Source organism: Salvelinus namaycush, chromosome 1, assembly GCF_016432855.1.
Source record: "Salvelinus namaycush isolate Seneca chromosome 1, SaNama_1.0, whole genome shotgun sequence".
Classification (NCBI taxonomy): Eukaryota; Metazoa; Chordata; class Actinopteri; order Salmoniformes; family Salmonidae; genus Salvelinus; species Salvelinus namaycush.
The window spans coordinates 32,093,316-32,114,693 of NC_052307.1; the positions used below are offsets into that span (position 1 = coordinate 32,093,316).

At 40.9% G+C, this 21,378-nt stretch overlaps 1 protein-coding gene across 1 annotated transcript in view; it reads right to left on the reverse strand.

The window, feature by feature from the left end:
- LOC120054984 (polypeptide N-acetylgalactosaminyltransferase 9) overlaps positions 1-21,378 on the reverse strand; it is an 83,635-nt gene that overhangs the window by 20,416 nt on the left and 41,841 nt on the right. The window contains exons 7-9 of the mRNA XM_039002793.1: positions 11,293-11,478; positions 9,308-9,445; positions 3,862-3,957 (exon numbers count right to left, since the gene is read on the reverse strand). Coding sequence (XP_038858721.1) covers positions 3,862-3,957; positions 9,308-9,445; positions 11,293-11,478 — 420 coding nt within the window. The remainder of the gene's footprint in view (positions 1-3,861; positions 3,958-9,307; positions 9,446-11,292; positions 11,479-21,378) is intronic.

The following is a 21,378-nucleotide window of genomic DNA, read 5'->3' on the forward strand; positions in this document are numbered from 1 at the left end:
AGCTCTAAATATGCACATTTTCGAACAAACCATATATGTATTGTGTAATATGATGTTATAGGACTGTTATCTGATGAATGTTGAGAAGGTTAGTGAAAAAATTAATATATTTTGCTGGTTTATTCGCTATCGCTAACGTGCCTATCGCTATCGCTAACGTGCCTTGATGAATGAATGCGGTTGTGTGGTAGGCTATTGTAGTAAGCTAATATAATGCTATATTGTGTTTTCGCTGTAAAACACTTAAAAAATCGGAAATATTGGCTGGATTCACAAGATGCTTGTCTTTCATTTGCTGTACACCATGCATTTTTCAGAAATGTTTTATGATGAGTATTTAGGTATTTCACGTTGGTCTCTATAATTACTCTGGCTGCTTCGGTGCTATTTGTGACGGTAGCTGTGATGGTAGCTGCAATGTAAAACTGATTTATAGCTCAAATATGCACATTTTTCGAACAAAACATAGATTTATTGTGTAACATGTTATAAGACTGTCATCTGATGAAGTTGTTTCTTGGGTAGTTTGGTTGGTTCTTGGTTAGTTTGGTTGGTTTTGTGCATGCTACCTGTGCTGTGAAAAATGTCTGTGCTTTTTTGTATTTGGTGGTGAGCTAACATAAATATACGTGGTGTTTTCGCTGTAAAACATTTTAAAAATCGGACATGTTGACTGGATTCACAAGATGTTTATCTTTCATTTGCTGTATTGGACTTGTTAATGTGTGAAAGTTAAATATTTCTCAAAAATATTTTTTGAATTTCGCGCTCTGCCTTTTCAGTGGAATGTGGGAGGAGTTCCGCTAGCGGAACCCCGGGGCTAGACAGGTTAATAAATCCCCTTAGGGCTAGGGGTCCCGCTTAGTGGGACACTTCCGGTGAAAGTGGAGGGCGCGCAATTCAAATAAATAATCATAAAAATTATGGATATTAAACATTTAGGTAAAAAGCTTAAATTCTTGTTAATCTAACTGCACTTTCCGATTTACAGTAGCCGTTACAGCGAAAGCATACCATGAGATTGTTTGAGGATGGTGCCCCACATCAAAATGTTTTTCCACCGGCACAGGTTTCATAAATTCACAAATAGCGATTAAATATTCACTTACTTTTTGAAAATCTTCCTCTGATTTGTCATCCAAAGGGTCCCAGCTATAAAATGTCATTTTGTTAGATAAAATCCTTCTTTATATCCCAAAAAGTCTGTTTAGTTGGTGCCATGGATTTGAGTAATCCACTCGTTCAACATACAGAGAAAGGAATCCAAAAATCTACCCCTAAACTTTGTTTCAACAAGTCAAAATACATTTCTATTTACTCCTCAGATACCCTAAAATGTAATCAAACTATAATATTTCTTAATATTTCTTTCCTATGTTCAATAGGAAACCGATTTTAGCTGTTGCGTTCTGTCTTCATTGCGCGCGCATACATGAATTTCCAAGACTGTGTCCCTGTACTTAACCTCTCTTGGGTACGTGAGACGTTAGCATCCCACCTCTTCAACAGCCAGTGAAACTGCTGGGCGCCAAATTCAAATACAGAAATACTCATTATAAAAATTCAGAAAACAAAACATATTTTACATAGGTTTAAAGATTAACTTCTTGTGAATCCAACCACGGTGTCAGATTTCAAAAATGCTTTACGGCGAAAGCATACCTTACGATTATTTGAGAACATAGCCCAGCAAACAAATCATTACTAACAGTAACCAGCCAAGTAGAAGAGTTACACAAGTCAGAAATAGAGATAAAATTAATCCCTTACCTTTGATGATCTTCATATGGTTACATTCAGCAGACATTAGTTTACTCAATAAATGTTCCTTTTGTTCAATAAAGTCTCTTTATATCCAAAAAACCTCTGTTTTGTTCGCGTGTTTTCTTCAGTGATCCACAGGCTCAAACGCAGTCAAAACAAGCAGACAAAAAATCCAAATTGTATCTGTAAAGTTCATAGAAACATGTCAAAAGATGTTAATATTCAATCCTCAGGTTGTTTTTAGCCTAAATAATCGATAATATTTCAACCGGACAATAACGTTGTCAATATAAAAGGTAAACAAGAAAGGCACTCTGTCGGTCGTGCGCATGAAAAAGCTCTGTGACACTTTAGGGTCCACTCATTCAGACTGCTCTTACTTCCTTATTTTTCAGAATACAAGCCTGAAACAATTTCTAAAGACTGTTGACATCTAGTGGAAGGCATACAAACTGCAATTTGAGTCCTAAGTCAATGGATACTGTAATGGCATTGAATAGAAAACTACAAAACCCCCCCCAAAAAAACTTCCCGAATTGATTTTTCTCAGGTTTTCGCCTGCCAAATCAGTTATGTTATACTCACAGACACTATTGTAACAGTTTTGGAAACTTTAGAGTGTTTTCTATCCAAATCTACCAGTTATATGCATATCATATCTTCTGGGCCCGAGAAGCAGGCAGTTTAATTTGGGCATGCTTTTCATCCAAAATTCCGAATGCTGCCCCCTACCCTAGAGAAGTTAAACTGATATTTCTTATTCGTTTTGGAAGTTACAAGCCTGAAGCCTTGAACATCGACTGCTGACACCCTGTGGAAGCCATAAGAATTGCATCCTGGGAGTTAGAATTCAGTATGCCCCTATACTTTCCATTGAAAGAGCATCGGCTCTCAAAAAAAAAAAGATTCCGGTTGGTTTTTCTTTGGATTTTCTCCTACCATATCTATTGTGTTATATTCTCATAGGCAAGTCGACCATACAGTACAGAATCCCTGGACAGAACACAGCACATTTCCTCTCCCTATGGGGGTTGAGCAACAGCAGGAGACCAGCGTGTGATGTGAAACACCCTGCTTGCATCCACAATGGCACCCTATTCTGTATGAGAATGACATCCTATGCCATTTGGACGCAGCCCCTGACTACTACAGATCCCTTTGCTGGGGTCTTAAAAGGCCTCTTAGCATAAATGGTTCAAGGACCATCCACTGCTCCATGTACACCACACAAATCAGGTATTCCTGCTGGGATGAGCCAGGTGGGTTGAGTGTGGTGACCCTGGCCCTGGAATCCCCATCCTCTGCCATGCCCTATATCAGGATTAGCCCAAATGGACAAGGTGAGCCATTGTCATCTTGGTTTTAAACCTCCTTACAAGAGGCATGGGGGAAACAGAGAGACTAATAAAGATTTATTCCGCACAATTACATTTTTTATACGTAATAGGAAAAGTTCAGTAAAATCAAAACGACTCTAAAAATGGAACTGCATCCTGTGTAGTAGCTTTGTAATCTAATGATACAATGACATAACATTCATTTCCATTTGTTTATTTCCCCTGAGGGTAGGATTAAAGACTCAGTGTAGCTTTACTGGACCGCACTGACCTCTCTCTGGAGGAGGGAAGGGGAAAAGAGCCAGCCAACACTCTGCAACTATTTTATATTCAGCATGCGACTGATAATAAACATGTCACTCCGCATCCAGAGGGGGAAAATATCAGCCATGAATAATATTTGCATGATTGCAGGCACACAAAAATAGTTGCAAAGACCCTTTTGCCCTCACACTCACAGGTCAGCACCTAGTGAATATTCTATAATGGAACTACCAGGGAGGCCATTGATTAAAATATTAGAATAAACAAATGGGAAAGCAAAAATCAATCGCATTATGAATTATACTGAACAAAATTATAAACCCAACATTCAACAATTTCAACAATTTTACTGAGTTACAGTTCATATAAGGAACAAAGTCAATATATGTATTTTTTTTTATTAGGCCTTAATCTATCGATTTCACATGACTGGGCAGGGGAGCAGCCATAGGTGTTCCTAGGAGAGCATATACAAAAGAGAGTGAAATCTGTTAACCTGTGAGGACATCCCGTGGCAGGGGTAGAGAATGGCTTTGTCATCGTCCTCTGATCCCTGGTCCAGACAGTAGCCACTGGCCTTACTGTTCCTGACCTGCAACACACCAAAAAACATAGACACTTTACTGTTCCTGACATGCAACTCACCTAGTAACGGGCACTTTAGTGTTCCTGACCTGCAACACACCAAACAACACAGACATTTTACTGTTCCTGACCTGTAACACACCAAACACAACATATACTTTACTCTTCCTGAACTGCATCACACAAAACAGCAGACACTCTACTGTTCCTCACCTGCAACACACCAAACAACATAGACACTTTACAGTTCCTAAACTGCAACACAAAAACAGCACCTAAAATGTACTGTTCATGACCTGGATCACACCAAACAACAGACACTTTAGTGTTCCTGACCTGCAACACACCAAACAACAGTCTATTTCCTGCTCCTAACCTGCAACAGATGAAACAACAGACACTTTACTGTTCCTGACCTGCAAAACACCAAACAATAGACACTTTACTGTTCCTGACCTGCAACACACCAAACACCACATATACTTTACTCTTCCTGACCTGCAGCACACCAAACAACACAGACACTTTACAGTTCCTGACCTGCAACACACCAACATCATATATACTTTGCTCTTCCAGACCTGCAGCACACAAAACAACAGACACTTTAGTGTTCCTGACCTGCAACACACCAAACAACACAGAGACGTTACTGTTCCTGACCTGCAACACACCAAACATTTACATTTAAGTCATTTAGCAGACGCTCTTATCCAGAGCGACTTACAAATTGGAAAGTTCATACATATTCATCCTGGTCCCCCCGTGGGGAATGAACCCACAACCCTGGCGTTGCAAGCGCCATGCTCTACCAACTGAGCCACACGGGACCACACGGGACCACAAACAACACATATACTTTGCTCTTCCAGACCTGCAGCACACAAAACAACAGCCACTTTAGTGTTCCTGACCTGCAACACACAAAACAACACAGACACGTTCCTGACCTGCAACACACCAAACAACACAGACACGTTCCTGACCTGCAACACACCAAACAACACAGACACTTTACTGTTTCTAAATTACAACACACAAAACAACTCAGAAACTTTACTGTGAATGACCTGCAACACAACTAACAACAGACACTTTACTGTTCCTGACTTACAACACACAAAACCACACAGAAACTTTACTGTTCCTCACCTGCAACACCAAACAACATACACTTTACTGTTCCTGACCAGCAACTCAACAAACAACCGATACTTTACTGTTCCTGACCTGGAACACACCAAACAATAGACACTTTACTGTTCCTGACCTGCAACACACCAAACACCACATATACTTTACTCTTCCTGATCTGCAGCACACAAAACAACAGACATTCTACTGTTCCTGACCTGCAACACACCAAACACCACATATACTTTACTCTTCCTGACCTGCAACACACCAAACAATAGACACTTTACTGTTCCTGACCTGCAACACACCAAACACCACATATACTTTACTCTTCCTGACCTGCAACACACCAAACAATAGACACTTTACTGTTCCTCACCTGTAACACACCAAACAACACAGACACTTTACAGTTCCTAACCTGCAACACAAAAACAGCACCTAAAATGTAACTGCAACACACCAAACAACATACTGTTCCTGACCTGCAACACACCAAACAACATACTGTTCCTAACCTGCAACACACCAAACAACAGATCATTTACTGTTCTTGACCTGCAACAGACCAAAGAACACATACACTTTAATGTTCCTGACCTGCAACATAACAAACAACAGATACTTTACTGTTCCTGACCTGCAACACACCAAACAACACAGTCACTTTACTGGTGCTAACCTACAACACACCAAACAACGATACTGTACTTTTCCTGACCGGCAACACACCAAACAACATATGATGTACTGTTCTTGACCTGCAACGTAACAAACAATACAGATACTTTAGGGTTTCTGACTTGCAACACACAAAACAACACACACACTTTACTGTTACTGACCTGCAACACACCAAAGAACAGATACTTTACTGTTCCTGGCTGGCAACACACAAAACAACATACACACTTTACTGTTCCTGACCTGCGAAACACAAAACAACATAGACACTTTACTGTTCCTGGCCTGCAACACACCAAACAATGCATACACTTTACTGTTCCTGATCTGCAACACACCAAACATGGCAGATACTTTACTGTTCCTGAACTGCAACACACCATACAAAAAACACTTCATGGTTCCTGACCTGCAACACACCAAACAACACAGATATACACACATGAAGATGGAAATCAGGCTACGCTTAGATTCAGGGAAAGATGTACTAAGTGCATGTGTCTGTGCAAAGTTTGCATTTATTATTTTCAGTAAGGGAATTAAATTTTATAAACACAAAACTGTTGTTATAACAGTCTTATCGAACCTATTTTCTATAATTTTTTATAACCTCTTGTCCAGAATATACTGTAAAATATATATATTTTTTAAATATTAGTAATAAGAAACGGCACTTTATCATCTCACATCTCATAAAGTAAGAATGTACACACTACAGTGATGAGAGATTCCATTTTAACCCAATGAGCCAATGATGTTTTGGACCCCTTTAAAACAGCTACAGACTTCTGGGATTTGTTCTGGACAATTGTATTTGTCTATTTCTTCTGCATCCATAGATACTGTACCAACCATTATTCTGTGTTTGTGAGACAAGGGCGGAACCAGAAGGGGCCCGGAGTCGGGTCTTTTTACAAAAACATATGTAGAGTCTTAATAGTTTGAGCTAGTAAAAGCTATCTATAAAAAGCTGAGACTCATGAATACGCACATGTGACATGTCTATGACACTGACAAGCATTAGAAGGTAAGGGGTTCTTCTACAAAGAAGATCACTGGAAATCCCAGGACATAGTGTCTATAATACTCTAATAAACTCACATAGTTGCTGTCACAAACTCCAAACTCCACACAGTTGTCACTGAATAGTTGTATATGAATTTCCCAGTGAGCAAACAAATTCATTTTTATCAGGTTTTTGCTTTGGCGGGCCTTATTTTTTTGATTGACATCTGTCAATAAAATTCATGAATGCTCCCAAGTTGCGCAGTATCACATCCGGCCATGATTGGGAGTCTCATAGGGTGGAGCACAATTGGCTCCGCGTTGTCCAGGTTTGACCCGGAGTAGGCCGTCATTGGAAATAAGAATTTGTTCTTAACTGACTTGGCTAGTTAAATAAAGGTTAAATATAAAATAAATAAAAAATAAAAAATGTGTTGTTTTGTGTTGTAATTATATTTAGCCTCACTTCATAGTGAGGCTAAATATAAGGGCTGAACATGCAGCTAAATTAATGTCAGATATATGAAAAGCCAATTTTTGCTGGGGTCTCGGGACTGATAGGCTTAATCTAAGATCATGTAAGCAAAATAAACCTCTCTAATCTCTTAGACTCCTCCTAGTCCAGATGGTAGTGTGGATTAGTGTGCCTTTAAGACTATGTGATTGAATGTGTATCACTTTATTTCCACCTTGTGAATGTAACGGGTGTGAAATGGCTAGCTAGTTTGCGGTGCTAGCTAATAGCGTTTTAATCAGTGACCACTCTCTCTGAGACCTTGAAGTAGTTGTTTCCCTTGCTTTGCAAGGGCTGCAGCTTTTGTGAAGCGATAGCTAACAATGCTTCGTAGGCAGCAGTTGCTGATGTATTCAGAGGATCCTTGGTTCAAGCCCAGGTTGTGGTGAGGAGAGGGACAGAAACAATACTGTCACATGAAGATATCTATCATGTTGTGTTGTCTGGTTAAAGTTTAAAGTTTTATTAGTCGTATGTATTTGATACACATGGTATACACCGTCCAACCAACCATGCTTACTTGCAGTTTCCTTCTCGACAATGCAACAACAATAAGAAATAATAAAACACAAGAATAAAGACAATTATAAAGTAAATGGCTCAGTAGAACAGAGTAAACATTTTAGCATAAGTATAATACAGGAAGGTAGAATTTATAGTCACGTGGGGAAGGGGGGATCGGGGGGGCAAGTGTTTAAATTGTGCAGTATTTACAAATCATAGTAAGAAACTGGTAGCAGCAGCTGTGATGTGTATGTAGCATGAATGTGTTTGTGTGTGTGTGGATGTGTGTATGTCTGAGCTGGTGGTCAATCAAGTTCAAGTGTTCAGCAGTCTGATGGCTTGTAGATAGAAACTGTCTCTGAGCCTGTTGGTATCCGACCTCATGGTCCGATAACGTCTGTTCGACGGTAAGGGAGTGAACAGCCCGTGGCTGGGGTGTGCGGGGTCCTTGATGATGCTGCGGGCCTTCCTCAGGCACCGTTTTCGAGTAGATGTCCTGGATGGATGGGAGCACGGTCCCAGTGATGTACTGGGCCACTGGTCTGGTCAGTGCAGGGGGTGCAGCTGTTGTTCAGCTGCTGCGGTATGGCAACACAAGGTAACTGTTCCAAGACTTGAATCCATTTGCAAGAAGCAGGGCTAGCAGCATTCATGGGGCCAGGGCCGCCAACATTGTGCTGCTTGATGAAGTTACGGCCTATTTTAAATCTGATATATGCCGACCATATAATTGAAAAGCTTATTGATTTTCTCCCCCGACTCTGATGTCGAAATCAATAAGTAAAAGTCTTTTTATTTTACAATGATTCTGAATTGGCTGTCTGACTTCTTGCGCTCAATTTCTCATCCTGTCATAATCTTTTCCGCTGTGCAGGGTTGTGCAGCCGAGCTCAAACAATCAAGTTGGCATCGAAAGCTAATAAGTGTGTAATTAAAACTCATTACGGCGAAATTGCATCAAATTTTGTAGCTGCGCAGCGTTTCTGTGGAAACATGATACCTTTACCTTTCGATGACTCCCTCTAAATGAATGTATTTCCTTCAACATGTAATCTTTGCAGAAGTGCAGAAGCGGTGAAATACAATGTCAATGGTAGATTGATTGAGTGCACATTATGTAAACATAGCTCGCGTAGTACTGTATGTGACATTAAGGAAAACACTGCTTCTTATATTGAAGCTCTTATATGCAAATACAGAGAAAAAAACAAAGCACACCCTGCAATCACTGCAAGAGACAAGTGCGTGCCAAATAATTCAACAAAAGACTGAAGGAAAGATTTTATGAATTTGTGGGTTTGCAAATGAACTCATTTGAAATGTGTATTATTTGTAGAAAGTGTCTTCAAACACACAGTAGGCTGCAGCTATTCCACTCAAATATTTTTTTGTTTTTTATTAGTGAAAAAGTAATCGGGTATTCCACTACACAGTATAGGTACTCCACTCAAAACATGCTTTTGTTTTTGTATCGCTATCGTTGATAGTGAATAGTGAACAGTGAATGTCTCACCTCCCCATATGTGATTGTGTTGTTGTAGATGCGCATCTCTGGGTAGACATTTTCCAGGTACCAGTGGAAGCTCCGACACTGCAACCTCTTCCTCAGGGCTACCCGCTCAGACACGTCCCCATAGTCAACCCCAGGGTTCTGGTAGCAACAGGAAAATAAATCACATTTAACATTTATCCAGGAGGCTATTACTTATTATCTACTTAGCTAAGCAACATGTGACTACACTTGTTGTGGTTTGAATAGAAAAATGGAGGCCTGGAAAGACTGCTGGAAGGAGGAAGGGTAGAAAAAAGGAAAAGAAAAGAGAAGCTGAGAGAGGAATAGTGGGTTTGGTTTAGAGATGGATGGATGGTGGCCTGTCATGTGGGACCCTCATTGTTCTTTCATTAGACATGTATGCTGTGCAAATTCTAATCAGCTGCTTAATTATGAGTCCTCACGGCCCCGCCGTGCCGGCTGGTGTTGTGCATGGAGGTGGCTGCTTAATAACTGCTCTGCTCTGAGCTCTGCACTGTGCCCTGGCCTCTGCAGCAGACATACACTGCCTCATTAAGAGGCACACTGACTTTAAAAATCTCCCTTTTCCACGGGTATCAACCATATTTTAATATCTGAGAATAATGGCATTGTCCTCTGTCTTTCTAACTAGCTACAACATTAGGCTAACAGATGCATACCATTTGGGAGACGTTATTTGGACTACCTGATGGTGGTAACCACAGTGAATCATAGACCCTGCACTCCTAGCAGAGTAACCAATAACCAATTATTCTGTGTGTGTGGTGGAGGGAATGGGAGATGGATTAGTTATAACATTAAACGTTTTGTACAGTACATAAAATAACTTCTGTGCCATGGGACAGAGAGGCAAAAGCACCATGCCAGTGGGATTGTAATTACATAAAGAATGTTATGCGATAAGCTAGTTTGTCTATAGGGTGCTGTCTTAGTTACTGTCGGAGGCCTTCAATCAGTAGGCTGCTCCTCCTGCATGCATCCATTGTACCTCTCCCTTCTTCTCCCTAGCTTTCTGCCACATTTACAGAGGCATTGGCCTCCCTAGGATTGTTACCTTAATGTGGTCCTGTGCAGGAGGCCTTGTTTGAGTGAAACACAATCCAAAGCTTGTTTCTACTGACAATAATGTTTTGAAAAACATACAATTTCTACCAGGCTGTGTTTTAATAAAGCATTGTCACCTGCCCCCTGTGACACACAGATCTTTTGCAGTACAGAATATTTTTGGGATTATTGAAAATTATTATTTTCCAAGCCCATTTCAATGGCTCTTGAAAGCAATTACGTCTAAACTGATGTGTATGAAAGTGGACTCTGATTAAATGAAAGGCCCCCTCATTCATTTGGTTTCAGCTCTCAGCTCCACCACTCAGAGCCAGACGTCGTCGTTCAGATCTCACTGAGCTGCTCTGAAGGTTGAGTGGGATGAAATCTGAATTCTGAATTTCCATTGAGGCATAGTCTCTCTAGAGGGGCCCTGCCCGGCACAGAACAGGATGCTGGTCTGAATGAACAAGTGGTGAGGATGGAGGATGGAGGATTGATGGATGGATGGATGGATGGATGGATGGATGGATGGATGGATGGATGGATGGATGGATGGATGGATGGATGGATGGATGGATGGATGGATGGATGGATGGATGGATGGATGGATGGATGGATGGATGGGTGAGTAAAAGAGCAGACAGTGTTCGAACTCTGTGTTCGAACTCTGCCTCCTGTGCGCCATAATACTGTGTTACCCTGCTGAGCTAAGGCTTTGGTATTAGCTAACACAAGTCTTCAGGTCTTAGGCAAGGTTACTCATGAGCTTGGTTCACCGAACCACCTCCATTACACTCAATAGAAATACACCCTGTTTTGTCATAGAATGTCATTCTATTTCTATCTTCACACAAGCCTTGACCGTGGCCGTATGTTTCTCCATAGGTCCGGCGCTGTCAGACCATGGCTATGCTCACATTCATGGGGATATTCCAGGCCATGTAGACGTGGGACTTGTACTCGTCCATCCAGACCTCGGCGGCCCGCAGGGCGTTCCTCTTGGCATAGTAGTCAATGTCATTGTTGTACGGCTTCTTTGTCCGCTCGATGTGAGCCACTCTGGCGCAGGGCAGCACCTCCATGCTCCCGCCGCACTGCCACACCTAGAGAGGAGACAGCAGAGAGAGGACAGAGTCAAGCCTAGTCTAGAGGATTGTTTAGTAGTTCAGACAGAGAAAGCGTCTGTATCTGCAAGATTTCCTGCTAGCTGTTATAGCTGCCTCCTTGTTTATCTTTTTACGGAGGAGGTTGTTTGCTTGATGCAGCAATTAGGTTCTACAGGCCATTCTTTTCTGCTGAAGTGGGTAAAAACAGGCCTGATAAATGGGTCTGTATGGGAATGGCCCATATATATGAGTGTCCCTAGAGAGTTTCCTGTGACACACAGTAACCCTGGCACTGGATTGTGGTTGAATAGTGTCTGTCTGTGAAAAAGTGGTAATACATAAAAATAGGTGGTAAAAGCATGTAATCCTGGAGAAAAACGTCCATCACTGCAAAAAGTATTGACTGACTACGGGCCTGAAAAATGCAGTGACACTCAACTGTGACCGACTCAATACTCAAGGAAGGAAAATAGTGGCTGCTTCATCAGCAACAACTACCAGAATGAATTCTTCCAGGTTATTGGAAAACAATTCCAACCTAAGGTGTCACACCCTGATCTGTTTCACCTGTCTTTGTGATTGTCTCCACCCCACTCCAGGTGTCGCCCATCTTCCCCATTATCCCCTGTGTATTTATACCTGTGTTCTCTGTTCTTCTGTTGACAAACAAGACGAACTGGCAAGTCAACCAGCGTTTTTGCCCCAGCTCCTGGTTTTCCCAGTCTCTCTTTTTCTCGCCCTCCTGGTTTTGACCCTTGCCTGTCCTGAAAATTAGCCCACTTGCTTGCCTGACCACTCTGCCTGACCCTGAGCCTGCCTGCCGACCTGTACCTTAGCCCCACCTCTGGATTATTGACCACTGCCTACCCTGACCCTGAGCCTGCCTGCTGTCCGGTACCGTTGCCCCACCTCTGGTTTACAGACCCCTGCCTGCCTTGACCTGTCTATTGCCTGCCCCTGTTGGATTATTAAACCATTGTTAATTCAACGGTGTCTGCATCTGGGTCTTACCTTCATACCTGTTATAAGGATAACACTTGCCCAGACACAAAATTACAGCATATAAAGGAAAGTCAAAAGTAGAGAGGGAGAGAGAACTTAAACGAGAACATTTCCAACACCAGAGCAGAAAGATAGAGGACAGCATATGGTAATGTAGTCCTCTTGTCTTTTAAACTGCAGAGCCACCAGCACGCCGAGAGTCTCTTAATGACAATCTTCACAATGCAGAACAGATGTTCCAAACCATTAACATTCCACTGAACCCAACATTTACCTCATGCTCAGCATAAGAGGACACAGATAACTGCCTGCATGCCGCAGAAAAACACCCTGAAGAAACCAGGACATCCACCAGTCGAATTTATAGTACCGAAATACTAATACGTGTTTTAATTACATACTAATGAGTTACCACCCTAAAGTAAAAACTAAATTTAGACTAGCAGTGACATCACCATTGTTTTGGAGGGTGTAGTAAGGAATACTTGACATGATAGTGACTTACTGTAGGTGTACCACTAATGTTTCATATTTTGTGTTAGCATGGATTCCACTGTGCTCCTACTTTATGTCAAACATAAAAGGGGTTCGTACCAAACTGCATGCAATGATGCATGTTGGTCCACTGAGTGAGTGTGGGCATGAGGCAGAGCAGAGGGAATTGAGTCAGTAGGAGAAATGTCATTTCTCAGATTCCATTGATTGATGGATCCCTAGTCAGGATACATTGTGGCAAAAGTTTGTTCTCCACCCTTTTTGCTGGACAGGGCTGCATAAATGAAACCCATTGCATTTACTTGGGCCTTCCACTGACACTAAAAACAATGCTTGCATTGGAAAACATCCCTTTGTTAAGTGTATGACCCCAAAAAGACTGCCGCTATGCAGAGCATATACTCCTCCATCTTTTCCCTAGCAGTTTGTGGCAGCTTATGTTGGAACTTCTTGTACTTCACCGCACATAACGCAGAGGTATTTGAGCGATTGTATTACAAGCACTATACACATAGAGTATGCTGTGCTGAGTGCTAACAAAAGGAGAAAGTATTCAAATATACCAAATCAATTCTTGCTGGTCTGTGAAATTCATTGAGGAAAGATGTTGGAGCCGCTAAGCCCCCAAGCCATATGGTACTGTGTGCCACGTTCATGGAAATTAAATACATCAAATATTAATCAAGTCACTGTTACCATAACTTGCATGTACTGTACAGTACCACTCAAGTGTGTTTAATTGAATGTTAATAAAGGCATAACATTAATACATTTGTTTTCTGAGCCATTCCCTGGCTGTGAAGGCCTTTGCCCTCCTCCAACTCACACCCTCAATGGTTGCATTTGACTCAATCAACCTCCATACTGACCCAGATTTGTTGTAAACCCTCTCTTAGATTAAACAGCAGTGAAGTGTGGAGTGACCCTGGACTAATAAATCAATCAGCGCTATTACCATTACATGACCAATAGGCACCTTCATGGCTACAACATACAAACGACTTTCATTCATTGTGTGTCTGTGGATGACATTGCATTCACTAATAGATTACTTATTATTTTACTGATCAATGGTTAGGTTTCAAATAACAAAGACCTAATCAAACAAACACAGACTCATCTTCAACCCTGCCTCTACTAAAGCACAAGCACTTAACTGATGAACATGCAGTGGTAATACACTATTATCAACATATTCAAATAATGATTGACATATTTTCATTAAAAACTTTATTTTGATTAATTTATTCCTACTATTTCATCCTTCCACAAGATATAGTCCCAACACAAATCTAGGGTTGCTACCCAAGCCGGCTGGTTGTTCGTTCTATCGGTTTGGTTGCCAGAGATGCTACCCAGTAGTTCATTCTTTTTGCTCTGTATCTATGGACATGGCCCAGTCGTTTGTTATAAATGTTCCATTGCCAAACTGGCTGGCAACGTTCGTATCTCTTGCTTGCTAGCTAGCCAACTATGGCTAACTTACAGTCACGTCAAAAAGTGCAGCCAGAATAACAGCAAAGTAGCTGCATTTGCATTTGTTTAAGCTGTTTTCTAGTGACATTTATTTGGATACATCCATAACAATGAGCTAATGAGTTGCAATTCTGCCTGGCATAGAAAATGTGCTCACTCGTCAGGAGCTAGCCAACAACGCAGCTAACACAATCACTTCAATCACCTATATTCTCAGTCAATGTGCACACCAGAGTAATAGCTGGATCGTAAACAGGGATTTGCCAGATAAACGCTGTAGCTTTAGTCTGTACATAAATCATAACCCTCTGTGGTGCCTATCAGAGTCAACAAGAAACTCCTAGCTAGGCCTCTGTTACAGTCAGGACATTTTCAATGTGTTCTTTTTAAAACTGTGCAGGATAGCATTGGGTGATTGCAGAGATGGATCTGCACAGGTAATGCTTGTTTACTTATCAAGTGTGTCTGAGTGGGTGTATCAAATCAAATCCAGTTCTATTTGTCACATGCACCTATTATAAATGGTGTAGACTTTACTGTGAAATGTTTGCTTACAAGCCCTTCCCAACGATGCAGAGTTTAAAAATAAAATAGTAACACAAGAGGAATACAATTAAATACACAAGCATGAAGCTATAGCCTATGCAGGGAGGACAAGTACCAGATCAATGTGCAGAGGTACGAGATATGAGGTAGATATGTACTGTACATGAAGGCAGGGTAAAGTGACTAGGCATCAGGATAGATAATAATAAGAGTAAGAATAAGGAACAGAGTAGCAGCAGCAAAGGATCAGTGTAAAAGTGTGTGTCTGTGAGTGTGCGTTTGTGTTTGTGTTGTGTCGGTATGCGTACATTTGGGACGTATGGTTTTAACAGTGTGCGTTTATCTAAGATTGTCCTTTCTGTCTATTCTTGTAATCAGCCTGAATGACATTGAAAAAGCCTAATCAGATCAGACCAGACAAATCCTCTATGACAGGGTAGGTTTGGGAAATAAATAGCTAACAGACATCACAGAACATGGAGTCTGAGGAGAGTCAGGTCAGTTCCTTTTTTAAAACACACAAAATCATCAGTGATAATGTGACCTTTGCAGCATAAGAGATAGAGAGTGTTAGTCAATCAGAGAGAGAACAGGTGGTGTGCAGCAGGCCAGTACCAGGCAGAGGAAGGAGCAGACTGCAGGCTTCTCATGTATGTCACGTCTGTTCCAGGATGTCTTATGACGCTGCTGCCACTCTCTAGTAACTTTGGAGGTCTCAGCCAGGGCATTAGCTAAACAAATCAGACCAAATGCCTTTTTTTCCCTGGACACAAAAGGCATAATGATGATGTGATGATTGCACCAGGGCTGCGTGGAAAACACATTTATGCCATGCTGACAGAGCCTCGCCAGCACAGCTTGCGCCTGATCTCCTCAAATAGACAATAATTGATCTGTATGTGAATCATCTGGCCTGTCAAGTCACGTTAAAAAGTGTTTTCTATAAGCAGTAATCAAACTTCTCACTACCACAGTAAAACAATAATTATCTCAAATATATTAAGTTAAATTGGAGTCTTGCCCTGATATATGGTTGTTGATTCATATGGCATCATAGGAGTCAACAGCCATGCATCAGGGTAAGTTGGTGAACAACACAGAAGTATCATACACAGATTACCTTTTCACCTCTAAATAGATTATGAAACAAACTTCTTTAAGTATCTTATTATAGTTTCATAGGAATATATAGTGAAGTCTGATTTGCATAAATTCCTCTTTAAACGCAGGATAGAGATCATTAAGAGGCATCACCTAACATAGGAGACTGTTTACTTTGATGGAGAGGTAATTTAATTGCTAATATAATTGCCGTTGTGTGGCGTTAGTTAATTGGCACAGGACCATTTGGGTGAGCTAAGCCCTAGAGGGATATAGGAAACATCAACTGTAAAAACCATAAAAACTATTAACAGCAGTAAACAGAATTGGAAACAGCACCATTACACAGTATCGCTACTAACCCAACATATTGGAGAATCTAAGGTCTATATAAGGTTCTGTTAAAAAGGCCACAACAGGCCTGCAAGTTGGGTTGCAAAATTCTGGTAACTTTATCCAAAATTCCCCGGTTTCCAGGAATCTTCCAACCGGGATTTCTGTAAAACCTGGAAAATGTTCCAGAATTTTGTAACCCTACCTGCAAGTCACATTATGCTGGCTTGCAAAGTTATGTTGAATTTCTTTTGTTGATGTGACATTTAATTTTGAGTCAGTACCACAAAGATAAGTAATAATGACTTTTCATTGATTTTGAGATCAACTTACAAGAAGTATTTGAGTAAAAAAATGCAATGGGGTTTGTAGTGTAACTAGTGTGCCGAGTCGGTCCCTTCCAGTGACTTTAGGAGCTTCCTGGAGGGTCACAGAGTTAAGCGCCAATATTTATTGGTCATATTGTAAGCATGGTTGACTAAGCTAAGGACAATGGACCCTGGCATGACCCCAGCGGACCTCTGGTTACTATAAACTCCATGTTGTGTATGTCTGTTATTCAGAAAACTGTGGGGACTGGAGGGCATTTGCCAAACGAAAAACATACATTTTCCATAACTACAGTATGTCACAGACAGTCAACTCTAAATGTATTGTAAAATGCCCTTGTTCTGCAAATTGCACACCTTTTGAGATTTGTAATCATATATACATGTACAGTGCCTTCGAAAAGTATTCAAATCCCTTGACTTTTTCCACATTTTGTTACGTTACAGCCTTATTCTAAAATTGATTAAATTTTTTTTTTAAATCCTCAGCAATCTACACACAATACCCCATAATGACAAAGTGAAAACAGGTATTTTGTTTTTTTAAATGTAATAAAAATAAAATCTAAAATACCTTATTTACATAAGTATTCCGACCCTTTGCCATGAGACTCGAAATTGAGCTCAAGTGCATCCTGTTTTCATTGATCATCCTTGAGATGTTTTTACAACTGGATTGGAGTCCACCTGTGGTAAATTCAATTGTTTGGACATGATTTGGAAAGGCACACACCTGTCTATATAAGGTCCCACAGTTGACAGTGCATGTCAGAGCAAAAACCAAGCCATGTGATCGAAGGAATTGTCCGTAGAGCTTTGAGACAGGATTTGTGTCTGGCACCATCCCTACGGTGAAGCATGGTGGTGGCAGCATCATGCTGTTGGGATGTTTTTCAGCTGCAGGGACTGGGTTACTAGTCAGGATCGAGGGAAAGATGAACGGAGAAAAGTACAGAGAGATCCTTGATGAAAACCTGCTAAAAGGCGCTCAGGACCTCAGACTGGGGCGAAGGTTCACCTTCCAACAGGATAACTCAGGAGTGGCTTCGTGACAAGTCTTTGAATGTCCTTGAGTGGACCAGCCAGAGCCCAGACTTGAACCCGATCGAACATCTCCGGAGAAACTTGAAAATAGCTGTGCAGCAACGCTCCCCATCCAACCTGACAGAGCGTGAGAGGATCTACAGAGAAGAATTGGAGAAACTCCCCAAATACAGGCCATACCCAAGAATACTATGCTGTAATCGCTGCCAAAGGTGCTTCAACAAAGTACTGAGTAAAGGGTCTAAATACTTATGTAAATGTGATATTTCAAAAAAATGTTTTTTATATAAATTGTCATTATGGGGTATTGTGTGGAGATTGATTAGGGGGAAAAAAACACTTTGATCAATTTTAGAATAAGGCTGTAACATAACAAAATGTGGAAAAAGAAGGGGTCTGAATACTTTCCGAAGGCACTGTATGTGTACATACAGGGAGGTATGCCATCAGCCATACGGTTATGAAAATCTATACCTTAGGTTAGCTAATGGTCTTCTCCCATTGACAATCACACAAATCACATAATTGACATTTCTGAGTTATAGCACTTGATACATTCAAAAATATAATCACCTCTCCCCACTCTTACATACTGTAAATGTATCCAATTAGCATAATCAAAGTTCTGGTAATAGTCAAGCTTCTCAAAGACAGTGGCTTTTAAACCGTTTTTGTATTGTGATATACAGTCCCAGCTACAATGCCTACAATCTTTTGAATATTCTTGTGACCTGTCAAATAAATTAGCTTTGACTCAGTTTTCCTTCTATATACTACTAATAATATAATAGCATATGCCATTTAGCAGATGCTTTTATCCAAAGCGACTTATGCAAGCATACATTTTTACGTATGGGTGGTCCTGGGAATTGAACGCAATAACCCTGGCGTTACAAACTCCATGCTCTATCACATGACACAAGGGGACCAGCCACCAGTATCTCCTGACCCATAGTGGGAGGGAGACACACTGACTGCCCTAAAGGCCCTCATTTCCATTTCTGCCACGGAGCTGCAATTCTGGGATCAATTTTGTGTCAAGTCAGAGCGAAGCAACCAATGGATGAGGGAGGATTAAAGGGATTGGGATATCTTAACCTTTTAAAACAAAGCCAGGTGAATTTCTTTAACAGTTTTACCGCCGGAGCCCTTACAGAGATTAACACTACAACACAGAATGGAAATATTCACAATGAAAAATAAGAAAGACATACTTGCATTTGTGGGCTTGTTTTACCACTGAGCTGTGTGTGTGTGTGTGTGCTTAGTTGTGTCTTAGGAATTTGTGTCTCTGTCTCTGTTCTTAATTGAAATGTTTCTCACTGGCTTCTAGAGTCTCTGTACCCAGGAGAGCTCTCTTCCTTTTAATGTAATATCTGATTTGCCCATTTCAAAGACATAGCAGGAAATCCTGACCACAAAGTGATATATTCTCCCATGAAGCTGTTTGGCTTTATGAAGTGAAAGAAATATTCCTCACATCTGTTTCTTGTAAGTTTTTGTGATGTACAGTGTGACTTTAAAGATGAATTCAATTTGAGAACCCCCACCGTGTAGTGTGGACATCTATAGCATTCAAACCACTGATGTAATCACTCCCCCATGCAAATCCCAAACACATCAATTGATTCAGCATGTGGATATGAAGAACAAAAATGGCATGATAGCATAACATCTTTCCCTCAAAGCTTCAGCTTGAATAGTAGAATACTTAACATTTCCTCTCTAACAGGCCATACTAATAAATCATGAGTGGTAAACCTTGGTTTGAGCACAATTCATTGGGCCTACACCCGTCAACTGGTGTTTTTGTCAGCATCCATGTTACATGCATGCAACACCATAGTTAACACATTCAGAACTAGTCAGACCATTGTCTCTAAGGCTGTTAAGAATGACTAGAAGACCAGGCAGCAGCATCATAATGTGTTGCAATGCAAAGTCTATCCCGTCCCCTCCCAAATGGGGTGTCCAATGAGATGAGTGATGTTTCAAGCAGAATGAACTGAAGGTCTCTCTCATACCCAAAATGTAGAGTTCAAATCAGGATGTCTCAGTGATGTGATGCAGCGCTTTCAACTCTACGGTCATAACGTGCAAAGCAGTTGAATCCCCTGCTTTCTCATCGGCAGTCCCCTTAATTGTAGTGAGTTTGTCTGGCATACCAGTGCATTCCTCACTACTTAAGTGTTTCTTTTTGTAACAGCAGATTAGCTGTAAAAAATAATTTCCATCTTGTCAAACACATCTAACACCATCAAACACCCTCCAATTAAACTAACAAATTAAAAACGTGTTTTCTATAATGAGAAGGATGATCCAAGTTCAAGTCTGTGCATTTCAACGTATATTTAGGTAAGTATGGCAACTTCAGACAGAGTTGGATGGTTAATTAGCTTCACTTTTTCTTTTTGCATAACAGGCTCTGAAAACAGAGGGTTATGAAATGAACAATATGTCTTAAAGGATCTTAATTGCCTCGTCAATGTGTGTTTAAAGATAGGTGCAAGAGCAGTCACACTTGAAAGAGGCCTATAATGAAGTTTATGACTCATGTAGATAATAAGTGCGCTGACAAGTTCTGCCTAATTGCTACTCCCTGTGGCCCTGAATAGGAAAACTCTCTGTCTGGCTGTCGAGCGCTACAATATGTATTGAAACCCACAGAACCTTGTCAATCTCCAAAAGGCATTCAGGGATTTCAAATACTTGAAAATAAGCTGGATGGGCTGTTGTTAGGGAATCATTTTGCTTTTCAAAACGTGACTGTCCCGCCTGTTCGGGCGGTGCTCAGCGGTCGTCGTCGCCGGCCTACTAGCTGCCACCGATCCATTTTTCCTTTTCGTTTGTGTCTGTCTGTTTTGTTTACACCTGTGTCCTATTAGTTAATTCTGGTGGGTTTATTAACCTCCGCTGCCTGCTAATTCTTTGTGCGGGATTATTTGCTGTTGTTGCTCTGTTAGGGGTGCGTGTTTGCGCCACCGGGTTTTTCCCCCCACGGTCGTTGTACCGTTTGGATTGTAATTAGGAGTAGAGGTTTCTCCTCCGTGTGTTACATTACTTCCCTGTGTGTGGCGACTTCGTTGGGTGTGTTTCCCCACCTGTTGTTGTTGTGTTGGGACTTTCAATAAACGATTGTGCTACTGGGACTTCCTTGCTCTCCTGCTCCTGACTCCTGCACCTACCTTTTCTTAGGAGGCACCTAACAGTGACCTTTTTAAGCATTTAGTGGCAGATTCCTGGGTCAGCACTATACCTTATAAAACAATATAAACCCAGTCAAATTATCTGTGCGCACAGACACAAAATGTTTTTTTATTTTTATAATTCAATACAGTAATGTGAGATCTATATGTGAAACATTTACATTTGACATTTTAGTAGTTGAATCACTTATCTGATGCTCTTATCTAGAGCAACTTACAGTACATGTATTAATCTTAAGACAGCTAGGTAAGACAACCACATATCACAGTCAAACATGCAGGATACAAACATTCCTTTCTAGCTAAACAATGGATTGGGTTGTATATTGTTTAGCAAAAAAAAAATGTTTTCATACACATCTAAA